Here is a 15,198-nt window from a genome sequence, read left to right as displayed (position 1 = left end):
TTCCCGCTTCCACTCACCCACCACTAGCTTGGCAACTACTTTACACCCACCACCTGCCCAAACTGGCCCCAACTGAGGCTCCTAAGCAGCCAAATAATGGCCAGACAATCCATGCTACACAGGAGCAGCGCTATGCTCCCTGGTGAGCATTTTGGTGGCAGGACGGGAAAACTCACCATCTGAAAAGTCCCCAGCCAGCATTTAAAAACTTCCTGTACACATCCAAATGGAAAAGTCTCTGACTCAAGCTTCCATGCTGGGTGCATTGCCACTGCCCACAAATATTTCTGTACCCCAACCATCCTGGGTTGTTTCAACTGGGATTTCTGATCCCAACTACAGCGGTGATGGGTCAATGTAGACGTTCAAGAGGAAAACCAGCAAATAGACAAAAAGGCAAGCTAAGAAAGGGCATTCTCCTTTTTTTAAATTACATTAAAAACTTACCTGAATCTCACAGGCCATTCATGCCACACTCCTGCTGCAGCGAGGTTGGAGATTTTGGCACCCAGTCAAATCTCGGTTCACTGCAGTGGGATGGGAAAATCCCGCTGGTGTGGATGGCCATAACATTCTGGCCTGTTGTTCAATGGGTAAGGGAGTGAGGTGAGTGAGTGGGTGGGTGATGGGCTGAAAGCAGGTCGTTGGGCCACGTCAAGCTGGGCAGTTGGCTCGGAGGTATGATATCTGCAATCGGATCTGTACATCAAGACTTGGTTTTGCATCATATGAGATGTCACCAACCCAGAGGTTGAATAACCAGTCTGCATGCTGAGCACTCATTGGTCGAAGCTACGGGAGAATCCATCAAAGACACTGTAACTAGGCTGACACTGTAGTTATATCAAATACAGATGGTTCGAAGTTGCTCTCCCAGGACTCACTGTTTACATTGTAACACATTCAGGCAGTGATTAGGATAAATACGTAAAGGAATGGTGGGCTGGAAGTAATGTCAGCGCTGACATCACTCTCAGTCTAATGACATTTCTACAGTCAGTAAAGTTTAGAAGGAAGTGTGCCATGGGGATCATGAGTCACAAAGTCCTTGGTAATCGTGGGCTTTGTGACTCAGATCTAATCAGTTCAGTTTTTTTTTGATTTATGTTATTACTAATCAGACCAGACGACCACTGTCAGAGTTAATCATCACCATCGCTTAGATTACTTTGTATTGGCGAGGAATTCCTTTGTGCTGTGTCCAACGAGAAAAGAACATAACTGGGGGAAAAGCTCGATGACACGATAAAATGGGTAGGTGAACTGCAGTGCATGATTGACCCAAGACCATTTGCTCTGACTTCAGACAGCATGCACACTTTGTGCTGCTTCTAATTTTAATGATTGGAATGTGCACACCAGTGCCAAATACATGTCTGAATGTCTCAGCGGGCAGTTCAAGTTCATGCAAGGCTAACGTCACTTTAAGCTTGGCTGCGTGATTTGAAGGCAGCCTGCCCCTCTTAAAGGGGGGGGGTGCTTCCTAACTCGGGTACCTCGTCCAGTTTGGCAGTTTGGGCATAAGGATAGAACAGATGTAGGCCATCATTGGTTGAGATTTCACACATGTTCTGCTACAAAGTATTCAGGCAAGGATTTTGTTGGTGGGGCCTACAGAAAATGACTGATGGTATGCATAACAAGATGTATGGGCAGGTTTGCCAGGAAACCTTCTGTCACTGTCAAGGAGCACGCAGGAATCTGATGCCAACTTTACAGGGTTTTGCATCCTTGGAGCCCAGCATGGAGGTGATAGTCAACTCTAAAAAATTCTCAGCTTCCACTGCACAACAATCAAAAGACACACCATGTCTGGGTAATCCTGTGAAAGTTTGAAGTCATGCAAACTCAGCTTGTCATTGTTGCAATTTGTGTCTGCTTTAGTTTGGAATGCATGAAAATTCATTGCTACAATTACCTATTCTGAGACTGCAGTTGTGCTTGCAAAAGATGGCCAAAAGATACGATGTACATACTGTTCCTCACTGAGATTAAGTGAGGGCAATCGCTCTCCAAAAATCCTGGGTAGATATAACCTCTTGCTGGATATCCTTCACCCCATCCTCCAGTTTAAACAATTTGTCCATCTCCGTGTTATCTCTGCTCATTCTTTCTGTTCTGTTACAAAATACCGCACCCATGTCGGTGGGTGGGATCTTCCAGCCCCACCCAATGCCAAGATCACCTTTCCCACCAAAGTAAGTGAACATGTGAATCGACCACCAACGATCCCATCACAGGTCCCGCTGTGAGAGGGCTGGGAAACCTTGGCCTGTGAACAAGTAGCCTCTGCAGAAATCTCGAAGCCAGGACCAAACCTTTCAACACCACTCCCTCCAGACTTCAGCACCTTTATCACGGGACCAGTAATCCAGAGACCCAGGATAATGCTCTGGGGAAACTGTTCTGAATCCCCCATGGCAGATGGTGAAAGTTGAATTTGACAAAAATTAAAAGTCTAATGATGACCATGAAATTGTCGAATTTCATTTAAAAACTCGCCTTGTTAACTAATGTCCTTTAGGGAAGGAAATCGACAATCCTTAACTGGTCTGGTCCACTGGGACTCCAAATCCATTGCAATGTGGTTAACACTTAATCATCCTCTGAAATGGCCTAGCAAGCCATTTGGGAATGGGCAGTAAATACTGGCCCACCCAACCATGCCAATATCCCATAAATGAGTAAAAAATAAGTAGCCATATCTACCTTCTTTAGAATGGACAGGTGCTTGATGGCCTGTGCAAACACAATGGCCTGAATGTCTATTTTTATGCTGTATAATTCTGTAACTCTAGAAACACTTCTATAAGCTCAACAACAGCTAGTAGAAATCAATCAGCAACTAACCTGAAATTAGTTGATGATGCCTTTAAATAGCACCAGAGGATGCACTTTCTGCTGCTGAATGGATGTTGAGCACTTGTTTGAGGAAGGGTGTGAGTTGGTGCATCAAGAATAATGCCATTTGCATCACACCACATTACACACTGGCTGACTTCTGAGTTGGCAAACATCCAGTCCATGCCCACTAGTGTCCTCACCAAAATGGCATCTGGCGCTCCAGCATCATAAATATTGGCATGTGGTGCAGATACCATGTTGGACAGAAAGCCACAGAACCAAAAATACAGATGTTATGCAACTGAATTTTACAACAATTAGTTTTAAGAATAGAGATACTTCAGAGCAGGAGTAGGCCTTTTAATTCCTCGAACCTGTTCCACTGTTCAATGAGATTGTGGTTGATCTACACAGTAACTCCGTAGACACCGCCTTTGGTCCATACACTCCATTATCTTTGTTTCATAAAAATCTATTGATCTCAGATTTAAAGAATTGATCTAACACCAATCACCATTAGCAGAAGAGACGTCCATCTTTTGTGTGTAAAGGTATTTCCTAATTTCACCCGTGAAAGGTCTGGCTCTCATTCTTAGGCTATGCCCCTGAGTCCCAGGGTCCCTCTGTGCTGGAAACATCTTCTATCTATCTACCCCATCTCTTCCACATAATATAATCAAAACTTCAATTCAATACCCTTTGACAATGAAATACAGCCTCAATTTGTGTGTAATCTTTTCTTTCATAGTTGCAGTTCAGTCTATGGATTAAATATAAAAGATAAAATCATTTCTAATCAAATATATGAATTTCCACACCAAAACACAATCGAAAACCCCACATTAAAATTATTATTTAAAAAATTAATTGAAGTTAAATGGCCACTTAGCCATCATGATATCACATACTAACTATGGCTACAAATTGGTACATTTTGAATGAATTAATGTCAGAATTAATATTAGATCTGCACTCATCATGCAAATAATATTTTAGTTCTGAAAATTTGCCAATTTGTGAAGCATTAAGAAATATGAAAACTGTCACTTGGCAGAACAGAACTTGCATAATACTGAAAAGAGAGGCATGTTGCCAAAGGTTTTCATCGTGCACTCATCAGGACAAATGCAAAAATGCCAAAGTTCAAGTGATCATAATAATTTATACCACGGGGGAAAAGAGTGCTGATTGTTTAGTAGGTCAAGGTTAATTGCTTTCTTCATGGCAATGCCTCAACCAATGGGAAACTATAGGTTACCTAAGCTGCTAGGTAATTAAAAAAAAGGTTCAAGGCATATTATTTTTATTTGCAGAGAATGGGTCCCCACATATGAATATACGTTGCTTATAACAAGTGTAATTTAGTCATGTTATGGCATTGACTAATCAGCCAGAATTCTCTGACCATTCTTGCCCCATTGCCGCTGGCAGAGAGGATGGAGAATTTGATGCTCAGCTAATCTCCATTCACGGCAGTGGGATGGGAGAATCCCTCTGGCAAGAACTTCCAGAGAATCCTGCCTGTTAGCTTAAATTGGTTGTCATTTCAGACATTAGCACTTTCAGTGTCTGTCAATGCTGCCTCATCTTAGAATAGTAAAAAGTCTGACAACACTGTGTTTACGCCAGTCCAACGCCGGCATTCCCACATCATCTTAGAATCACATCTAACAGCATTTGTCTTGGGTTTTGCAAGCGTAGGCTAGTCAAGTATGGTCTGCATAAGAACATAAGAAATAGGAGCAGGAGTAGGCCATCTAGCCCTTCGAGCCTGCCCCGCCATTCAATAAGATCATGGCTGATCTGTCGTGGCTCAGTTCCACTTTCCCGCCCTCTCCCCATAACCCTTAATCTCCTCTCTTATCAAGAACCCATCAACCCGCTTCTTAAAAATATTTAGCGAGGCAGCCTCCACCACTTCAACGGGCAGAGAATTCCAGAGATTCACCACCCTTTGAGTGAAGAAGTTCCTCCTCAACTCCGTTCTAAACCGCCTCCCCTTTATCTTGAGGCTGTGCCCTCTAGTCCTACTGTCTTTTTTGAGCGGGAAGAGTCTCTCCACCTCTATCCTATCCATCCCATTCATCATCTTATACGTCTCAATGAGATCTCCCCTCATTCTTCTAAACTCTAACGAGTACAAGCCTAGTTTATTCAGCCTCTCCTCATAGCTCAATCCCCTCAACTCCGGTATCAGCCTAGTAAACCTCCTCTGCACTCCCTCCAGGGCCAAAATATCCTTGCGCAGGTGCGGCGCCCAAAACTGCACACAGTACTCCAGCTGCAGCCTCACCAATGCCCTATACAGCTGCAGCAAGACCTCCCTACTTTTATATTCAATCCCCCTCGCTATGAAGGCCAGCATCCCATTCGCCTTCCTGACCACCTGCTGCACCTGCAAGCTGGGTTTTTGCGACTCATGCACAAGGACCCCGAGGTCCCTCTGCACCGTCGCCTGCTGCAGTTTTTCACCACGTAAGTAATAGTCCTTCCTACCATTCTTCCTACCAAAGTGGACCACCTCACACTTACCAACATTAAATTCCATTTGCCATTGTTTACGCCGTTGTTTAAGAAGGGTGCCAGGCAAAAGGCGGGGAATTATAGGCCGGTTAGTTTAACGTCTGTGGTAGGTAAAATGTTAGAATCCGTCATTAAGGAGGAAATTGCGAGGCATCTTGAAGGGAATTGCTTGATAGGGCAGACGCAACACGGTTTCATTAAAGGGAAGTCGTGTCTGACAAATTTACTGGAGTTCTATGAGGATGTGTCTAGGGCAGTGGATAGAGGAGAGCTGGTGGATGTGGTCTTTCTGGATTTTCAGAAGGTGTTTGACAAGGTACCTCACAAGAGGTTATTGCAGAAGGTCAGGGGACATGGAGTTGGGGGTAGGGTGTTAGCGTGGATAGAGGATTGGTTGTCAAATAGGAGGCAGAGAGTGGGGGTCAATGGGTGCTATTCGGATTGGCGGTTGGTGACTAGTGGGGTGCCCCAGGGGTCGGTGCTGGGGCCTCAGCTATTTACCATTTATATAGATGATCTGGAGGAGGGAACCGAGTGCAGGGTGTCGAAATTTGCTGATGACACCAAGATTGGGGGAAAGGCAAATTGTGCGGAGGGTGTGGAGAGTCTGCAGAAGGATCTAGATAGGCTGGGCGAATGGGCCAGGAAATGGCAAATGGAATTTAATGTCTGCACTCTGCCTATTATTAACAACTGAAGGAAATACTATTTTGTTTGACTAGCCAATCACATTTCCCCTTTGGCATTTTTGTGATTATCCTAGACAGTGTTTTATTATTTCAAAAGGTGTGGACTTTGCAGGCTGGGTTATTGCCAATGCCTATTTGCTCTTGTGAAGGTGGTAGTGAGCCATGTTCTTGAACGACTTTAGGCTGTGTTGTGTAGATACACCCATAATGCGGTTAGGGAGAGAGTTCCAGCATTGTGATCCAGTAACAGTGAAGGAACGGGCAATATAGTTCTAAATCAGGATGGTGTATGGCTTGGAGGGCAAGTGACAGTCACATGAATCTGCTGTCCCTGACCTTCGAGGTGGGAGAAGTCTCAAGTTTGGAAGATGCTTTTGAAGGAGCCTTAGTAAGATTCTGCAATGCATCTTGTAGATGGTACACACAGTTGCCACTATACATTGGTGCTGGAGGGATTGAATGTTAATCTTGTGGTGTCAATAAAATGGTCTGTTTTACCCTGGATGGTGCCAAATTTCACATGTTGTTGGAACTGCACTCATTCAGGCAAGTGGAGAATATTCCATCACATTCCTGGCCTAAGCTTGTAAATGGTAGACAGGGTTTGGGGAGTCAAGAGGTAAGTTACTCACTGCAGAGTGGCATGGTGACAGAGTGGTCAGTGCTGCTATCTTACAGCACCAGTGACCTGGGTTCAATTCCAGCCTCAGGTGACTGACTATCTGGAGCTTTCATGTTCTTTCCATGTCTGTGTGAGTTTCCTCCGAGTGCTCTGATTTCCTCGTCCACTTCAAAAGTGCGGGTTAGGTTGCCTGGCCATGCTAAATATATCTTTAGTGTCAGGGGAATTAGCAGAGTAAATACATGGGGTTACGGGGATAGGGCCAAGATGGGATTGTTGCCAATGCAGGCTCGATAGGACAACTGGCCTCCTTCTCATGGAATCCCTACAGTGTAGAAGGAGGCCTTCGGCCCATCGAGTCTGCATTGACAATAGCCCCACCCAGGCCTTATCCCCATAACCTCACATATTTATCTGACTAATTCCTCTAACCTATGCATCCGGGGACACTAAGGGCAATTTAGCATGGCCAATGTACCTAACCAGCACACCTTTGGGCTGTGGGAGGAAACCGGAGCACCCAGAGGAAACTCAGACATGGGGAGAATGTGCAGGCTCCACACAGAAAGTATACAGACAGACAGTGACCAAAACCAGGAATCGAGCTCTGGTCCCTGCATTGCACTGTAGAGATTTTATAATTCAATGAATTCTCATCCTTTGACCTGTTCTCGTAGCTACAGTATTTATATAGCTGGTCCAGCTGAGTTTCTGGTTCACTGTAACCCTCAGGATGTTGATAGTGGGGGATTCAGTGTTAGTAATATCCAAGCAAGGTGGCTAGGTGCTTTCTTGTTCATGGATGGTCATTGTCTGGCACATGTATGCCAACATCAAGTTGAATGCAAGATGAAAAGTTGACAGCATGTCTCTTTTCTCAGCAATATTCATGAGAACTTGATGGTCTACAGGTTTGAATCAAAGCAAAATGCTGACAAAAATGAATTGGATAAAGGCCTATATTTGGTCTGATTCTTTAGAAACAGCTTCACGTATTCCAGTTTGATTCTGTGCCTATTTCGGTTCACTCCCATTTCTTTCTATCTCATTTAGTGGTGTTGTAGATGTTTTTGTTCATATAGTGAATTACAGAAGCATGATACATTCATGAACAGAATAAAAATAGATCATATTTGCTAGGTGATATGATGATAAGACACGTTTGCTAATGTGCCTTATTATAACATTTTATGATGTGGTTTGTAATTATAGGGTAGAATCTGGTACCCATCCCTATGTATAGTGCGATGGCAGCAGGATGTAATGAGGTCGGCAGATGGAGGATAGGAGCTGCACCAACTTTTCACTGCCACCCTAAGTAGGTCCTTAGCAGGAAGTCCCAAGGACAACTTTCACACCCTGCCACCAATTGAGGCCCTTAAGTGGACAATTAATGCCCACTTCAGGGATCATCCAGTCACCACTGGTATTAACCCCATGGCAGGTGAGGGGGTGGGGTGGGGGTGGTGGTGGTGGTGGTGGGGAGAGAGGGGGCGGTTTAACTGTGTTGGGAGCACAATAAGCAATAATGCATACAGTTGCTTTATGGCCTCCCAAAGGGGTCCTCATTCAAAGGAACTCGGTGTCTAATTGAGGGAGCCAGCATCGGGAAAGAACAGGCCTTCTGACAGCCACCACTTACCCTTGTCACCACCATACCACCCCAGTCATCACTCGTCTCCAGCATGGGATTCAGTGTCGATCCTTAGCATCATACAGGTGTTGTACTGATAGCAGCCACTGCCTCCCAGTGGCACTACTGCTAATTAAAGCTGCCAGCATCTGATTGAATGGTAGCTCTTGGTGAGGGGGAGGGGTGAATTTTGATCTCAGGATCTTTATCCCATAGGAAGGCTGGCATGTCAAGCGCCGGAGATGCAACATACTCTTCCTAAAGGAGGCAACGTAGAGCTGAGGCCCCATTGCCTTGACAAATTTCAGGTGGAATCTTGTCATTTGCCATGATGAGTGCATCAGAAGATACAGTAGTTTGTCATAACTGCAACTATAGGCAATAATTAACAGTTACCATCCTTCTTTTCCTGCAATAATGCTACTACTGAGATTATGTTGAGCAATTTGTCAGGTAAAACTCTGGAATTGTATTGTTTTTAAGTTGTATTTTTTACTCAAATCAACTGAATGAAAAATTGGTCAGTCATTCTGCCCACTACGGAACTGAATTATCAGAAGCAGCCCCAGCTCCATGTTTCCAATCTTTGCGTGACTTTTCTTCACAGTGCATAGGGAAAAATGCAACAATTTCTCTGCTATATATGCTCGTGTGTTTAATCGAGTTTTAAGTACAAACTGATGGAACCACATCTCCCTTCTTCCTTTCTGACAAAGGCCTGAGTCAATTGTGTTTATCGTCTATCTCTCCTTTGTATAAATCACTGCTTAAAGTTTGACTTACCAATTTTGTTTCTTACAGGAATCTAGGCAGTACTGCACTAAAAGTTACTGAGACATTTGGTTTATATCATGAAGTGGAGACATATTACATTAGTGTTGGTGGTACCAAACAAATGTTAATAATATTAAGTGTTTACATTTAAGAGAAACACCTAACTTTCAATATTTCAGGATAAAATCATTTTACTTACTATTATATGCAACATAACACAATACAATGTACACACCAATACGTGAAACAACAGGATCGTCCAAAAAAATCTGTCACCTTCCAATGTAGTCCATCAGAAAGAAGACATCTGAATGCCGAGGTCAAATTAATGATCTGGCAATTGTATTACAAAATTAGCTGCAGTTTTGGAGGGGGGTTTTTGGTCCCGAAGTAGCAGAGACATCATGCAACTCCAGTGTGCTTCCATTTCACTTGGTTCCATTTTAAACAAACTCCATTTCTGACAGAATATTGGTGGTCCCATTCTTGATCATGACACGGTTCATGTTTTTTACTTGGTAATTGGTAGTTGGCACTGATTTTGCAGTGCAAAGCTTCACAAAAGCATTTAGCAAAATCTCCGCGCAATGATGTGACTAACAAATTTGTTACAAATATCTTTTTAACCACTGATATTCAATAGAACAAAACCTGCACACAAGTTAACTGTTAAGCGTTGTCAGTCAACCAAATGGCTGTGACAGCCAAATTGCTTATTCTAGCATCAGCTTGTGCCACTAGCTCCACCCAAGTTTGGCAGCTCCAATATGAATAATTAGAGCAAAGTTTTATTACTCTAGCTCAAAGGCCGTGGAGGCTGGTTATTTTATTTTTCTGGAAATTCTTCACATTAAAACAGTGTAATCTTGCATTGTTTGTATTGGTGGATTACGAATAAAAATTAGACAGTTTAATGTCAAATGATAATTTTCTGTAATAAATCAAAAGTTGGATCCTCTACTTGCAAAAAGTAGAAACCACATCTCCAAGTTAAATTACTTCAATAAGGGGAGCTTACCTTAAAGAGACGTAATATGTTGGCAACCATGATGGATACAGAACTTGCTGAAGCACCTATAACAGCCACCACTCGTTCTGGCTTGGTTATGATTGGTGGTCCTCCACTCATGCATTTCACATCAGTGCTGTCTTTCTCAATCAAAGCTTGTACAAATGTCAATGATTGCTCCAAGGCATGGGTGTCTCTGGAACAGGTGTCTAGGATCCGTGCTCCCAGTGTGATGTTGGGAAGAAGATCTTGATCATTGTTGATCCTATCTAAGGCAAATAGCATTGCTTCCAACCTGTGTATTCCTTTCTCCTTTTTCAGTTCTCCACAGTTAGCACCAGAGCCACCCCGAGAATGCACAGGAAAAAGTCCCCCCAGAGCAATGTCCCCATCAATTCTTATGGAATTCACATGGGGACGTGAAGTTGCCTTTGGCTTCCCAAAAACCGGGTCGAGCCAGTGAAAACTAGACAGAAACAAAAGTAAAGACAAATGTTCAGACCAGAAATAGAGGTTTCTCTTACACGCCATTTCCTACTGAATAATCATTTCCAACATGAGCCGGCCAGAAAAATACTGTCGTCTAATCACTGTGTTGCTGGGTGGTGGCTATGCAATCTGGGGACCTCTTGGACAGCACAAAAAAGGCAGCAGTCTCCCATAGAGCATGTCAAATAACATCTGTGTAGTTGAAGTATGTTTACTTATTTCTTGCTGCATATTTTATAAAGCTGTGCACATTGCTGAGGTCTGTAGTTTCCTTTCCTAACATTGTGACTTCTCCAATCTGTTTGCAGTGTTTATTGTAGTTCCCTTAGCTTCTTGTTGTATTCCCGTTTTGCATCAGTCGGTTGAAATTCTCCTGAGATATAAGAACGAGTTATTTCTGTCCCGGAACAAAGATTATTAGCCCTCTTGTTGCCACTGAGATAAGACCCACAAGAGCCAGAAATAGGAGGTGTTGTCGTCAATTATCAGATTCAAAAATTTGACATGATGCACTGTATTCCTGAGAGAGAAAGAAAGAGAAATAAAAATCAAGAATCTTATGAAGTATCATTTCAGCAACACAGATACTGCTTTCTATTCTTATACAAAATTAGGAACTCACTTTGTGGTACTTCTTGAATAGTTTCCAGTATTATGTTTAAACTCACTTACATGTAGGGGCAACATAGCGTGGTGGCATATTGGTCAGCACTTACTGCCTCACAGCGCTCGGGATCCAGGTTCAATTCCAGCCTCGGGTCACTGTCTGTGGAGTTTGTACATTCTCCCCATGTCTGCATGGGTTTCCTCCAGATGCTCCGGTTTCCTCGCACACTCCAAAGATGTGGAGGTTAGGTGAATTAGCCAAGTTAAATTGCCCCTTAGTGTCAAGCGGATTAGCTTGACACTATATTTCATGTTTCATGTTACAGGGCTCGGTGGGACTATGGTCAACGCAGGCCTGATGGGTCAATTGGCCTCCTTCCGAACTGTGGGATTCTATGATGTCAGGTGCGAGTAGATGAGCATGGAAGTCCTGGCTCTCCATCTCAACACCCACACTCACGTTCAGAACCTCTTAAAGTTATACCTTGTTAACTCAGGTGTAACTGTGTTTTTATGATGATGTGTTCGGTGAACAACAGAACTGTCCCTGAACAGTAATTAAAATTTATTGAGCACTGTTATGTAGAATTTTAACCTCATAACAAGCATATTTTGAGAATATTTATCTCTTATGTTCATCCCATGAAAAGGTCTGAATATTTAATGTAATCCATTCAAACATTATCAACTGATTTTACTTTTGTGGCTTTTTCCCCCGTTTTCTTGTTTGTGAAACTCCTTTAATGTGATTGACTGCTCAGCAGCCTGATGATGTCCACTCTGAATGCTCGGTAAGCAACATGACAGTCAAGTCACTGCGTGGCATTACAAGTGAAATACTCACCAGAGAGATTGCTAAATCTCTCAGTGAGACTTACCTTGCAGTTAGCAGTGAGCCCCTTACTTAATGCAGACTGCAGGACAGAAAAAAATCCCATGACATATTACCAAAACACATTCAGCATGTCTGCTACGACTCTCACCAACTCCTATAGGTGCACCATAGAAAGCATTCTTTCTGGTTGTATCACAGCTTGGTATGGTTCCTGCTCTATGAAATATCGCAAGAAACTACAAAAGGTTGTGAATGTAGCCCAAACCATCATGCAAACCAGCTTCCCATCCGTTGACTCTGTTGACACTTTCTGCTGCCTTGGCAAAGCAGCCAGCGTAATTAAGGTCCCCATGCATCCTGGACATTCTCTCTTCCACCTTCTTCCATGGGGAAAAAGATACAAAAATCTGAGGACACATGCCAACCGATTCAAGAACAACTTCTTCTCTGCTGCCATCAGCCTTTTGAATGGACTTATCTTGCATTAAGTTGATCTTCCTCTACACCCTAGTTATGACTGTAACATTACATTCTGCACTCTCTCCTTCTCTATGGACAGAATGCTTTGTCTGCAAGAAACAACATTTTTAACTATTACCAATACAGGACAATAATCAAATCAAAAATCAAATCAAAATATTTTAAAATGCAATGCATGTCTAAAGAAATCTAATAATTGTCTCCACATTTCTTTGTAGAGAAATGCTATGTGAAGTTTGCATGCTCAACAACTCAGGAGTAACTGATATGAAAGAATACCTGAACTGATGGAATAGCATAGGATCCCTGCAGTGCAGGAGGCAGCCATTCAGCCCATCGAGTCTGCACCAGCAACAATCCCACCCAGGCCCTATCCCTGTGACTGTACATATTTATCCTGCTAATCCTCTTGACACTAAGTGGCAATTTATCGTGGCCAATCAACCTAACCCACACATCTTTTGGAGTACGGGTGGAAACAAGAGTACTTGGAGGAGCACACAAACACGGGGAGGATGTACATATACTATAGAATACTATTGTTCTGTTGCTATGTTCTAATACACTTAAAAAAGACTTTGGAAAGATAGGATTGAGTTCAGATCTAATTAATGTCAAATGTTAACTTAAAAACTGTTTTATTAACAGCAGTATTAACAACTTTAGTGTTGAAATTGCAGGGGCCCTGGCAGATATATTTAAAATGTCGGTGTCCACGGATGAGGTGCCGATTGATTGGAGGATAGCTCATGTTGTTCTGTTGTTTAAAGAAGGCTCAAAAAGTAATGTGGGAAATTATAGGCCAGTAAGTTTGACGTCAGTAGTAGGTAAATTATTGGAAGGAGTACTAAGAGATAGGATCTACAAATACTTGGATGGACAGGGACTTATTAGGGAGAGTCATCATCGCTTTGTGTGTGGTAGGTTATGTTTGACCAATCTATTGGAGTTTTTCGAGGAGGTTACCAGGAAAGTGGATGAAGGGAAGGCAGTGACTAAGTGGATTTCAGTAAGGCCTTTGACAAAGTCCCGCATGGGAGGTTAGTTAGGAAGATGGCATCACAGGTAGATAGGGTCGTAAAGAGTTCTTTTGGTACATTGGCCTTTATAAATCAAAGTATAGAGTATAAGAGCTGGAATGTTATGGTGAGGTTGTATAAGACATTGGTGAGGCCGAATTTAGAGTATTGTGTGCAGTTTTGATCACCTAATTACAGGAAGGATATTAAGAAAGTTGAAAGAGTGCGGAGAAGCTTTACAAGGATGTTGCTGGGACTTGAGAAACTGAGTTACAGAGAAAGTTTGAATAGGTTAGGGCTTTATTCCCTGGAGTGTAGAAGAATGAGGGGAGATTTGATAGAGGTGTATAAAATTATGATGGGTATAGAATGCAAGCAGGCTTTTTCCATTGAGACTAGGGAAAAAAAAAACTAGAGGACATGGGTTAAGGGTGAAAGGGGAAATGTTTAAAGGGAATATTGAGGGGGGGGGGTCTTCACTCAGAGTGGCGGGAGTGTGGAATGAGCTGCCAAATGAAGTGGTAAATGCGGGCTCACTTTTATCATTTAAGAAAAACTTTGCCAGGTACATGGACGAGAGGATTGTGGAGGGATATGGTCCAGGTGCAGGTCAGTGGAACTAGGCAGAAAAATGGTTTGGCACAGCCAGGAAGGGCCAAAAGCCCTATTTCTGTGCTGTAATGTGTCCTATGGTTCTAACATGCAATCTGCCAGGCTCCGAGTGAAAGATCAAATGTTAGCGACAAGCTAGTATGGAGATTGACCACCACAGTTAGGTATTAAATTGTAGAAGGATCACTTAAATCTGAAACATTAATTCTTTCTCTCTACTGCCAGACCTGTTGAATTTGTCCAGCATGTGGGTGGCACAGTGGTTAACACTGCTGCCTCATAGCGCCAAGGACCTGGGTTCGATTCCTGGCTTGGGTCACTGTCAATGCTGAGTCTGTACATCCTCCCAAGGATTTCCTCCTGATGCTCCAGTTTCCTCCTACAGTCCGAAAGACATGTTAGTTAGGTGCATTGGCCCTGCTAAATTCTCCCTCAGTGCACCCGAACATGCACTGGAATGTGGAATTTTTTTTCTCTTTTCATTCACAAGTTTTAAGTCGGTCTGCCTTGTGTCCAATGAGGGGCATACACGCGATGGGTCGTACCTGGGCTGCTCTTGGTTGTTTGAGATTGGCCTAGTGCTTCATGTCGTCAGTGTGCGCCTAAACTGGACCAGATACTGGGCAAGACGACTGCTCAGTGACTATCACTGACTGCTGTGCAGACACATGGATTTGGGCCAGTGTCTGTGGGAGTTTGCGCATTCTCCCCATGCTTGCGTGGGTTTTCTCCGGGTGCTCCGGTTTCCTCCCACACCCCAAAGATGTGCTATTAGGCTGATTGGCAGTAATAAATTGTCCCTAAATTAGTTTCCCTCAATGTGGATGGCCTTAAAACATTAGACAAGGGTCTAATGTTTTAATTGATTAATGGGTGGAGGGGGAGCCTGGTGGTGTTGGGGTGGCAGCGCGGGCTTGTTGGGCCGAAGGGCCTGTTTCCCGGACTGTTTTTGTTCTTTGATTTTCACAGTAACTTCGTTGCAGTGTTAATTTAATGTAATTCTACTTGTGACACTAATAAATAAAACTTAACATTTCCTTTCATCTTACTACTCACTCCAATA

The 15,198-nt window shown here is 43.2% G+C and overlaps 1 protein-coding gene across 1 annotated transcript in view; it reads right to left on the bottom strand.

The window, feature by feature from the left end:
• LOC145357026 (metabotropic glutamate receptor 4-like) overlaps positions 1–15,198 on the bottom strand; it is a 1,215,873-nt gene that overhangs the window by 1,114,346 nt on the left and 86,329 nt on the right. The window contains exon 2 of the mRNA XM_080210073.1: positions 10,104–11,103. Within this exon, the coding sequence (XP_080066199.1) occupies positions 10,104–10,625 (522 nt within the window). The 5' untranslated portion in view covers positions 10,626–11,103. The remainder of the gene's footprint in view (positions 1–10,103; positions 11,104–15,198) is intronic.

Source organism: Carcharhinus amblyrhynchos, chromosome 22, assembly GCF_965287045.1.
Source record: "Carcharhinus amblyrhynchos chromosome 22, sCarAmb.v2.hapA, whole genome shotgun sequence".
Lineage (NCBI taxonomy): Eukaryota > Metazoa > Chordata > Chondrichthyes > Carcharhiniformes > Carcharhinidae > Carcharhinus > Carcharhinus amblyrhynchos.
This window is presented reverse-complemented; position numbering and strand designations above follow the sequence as displayed.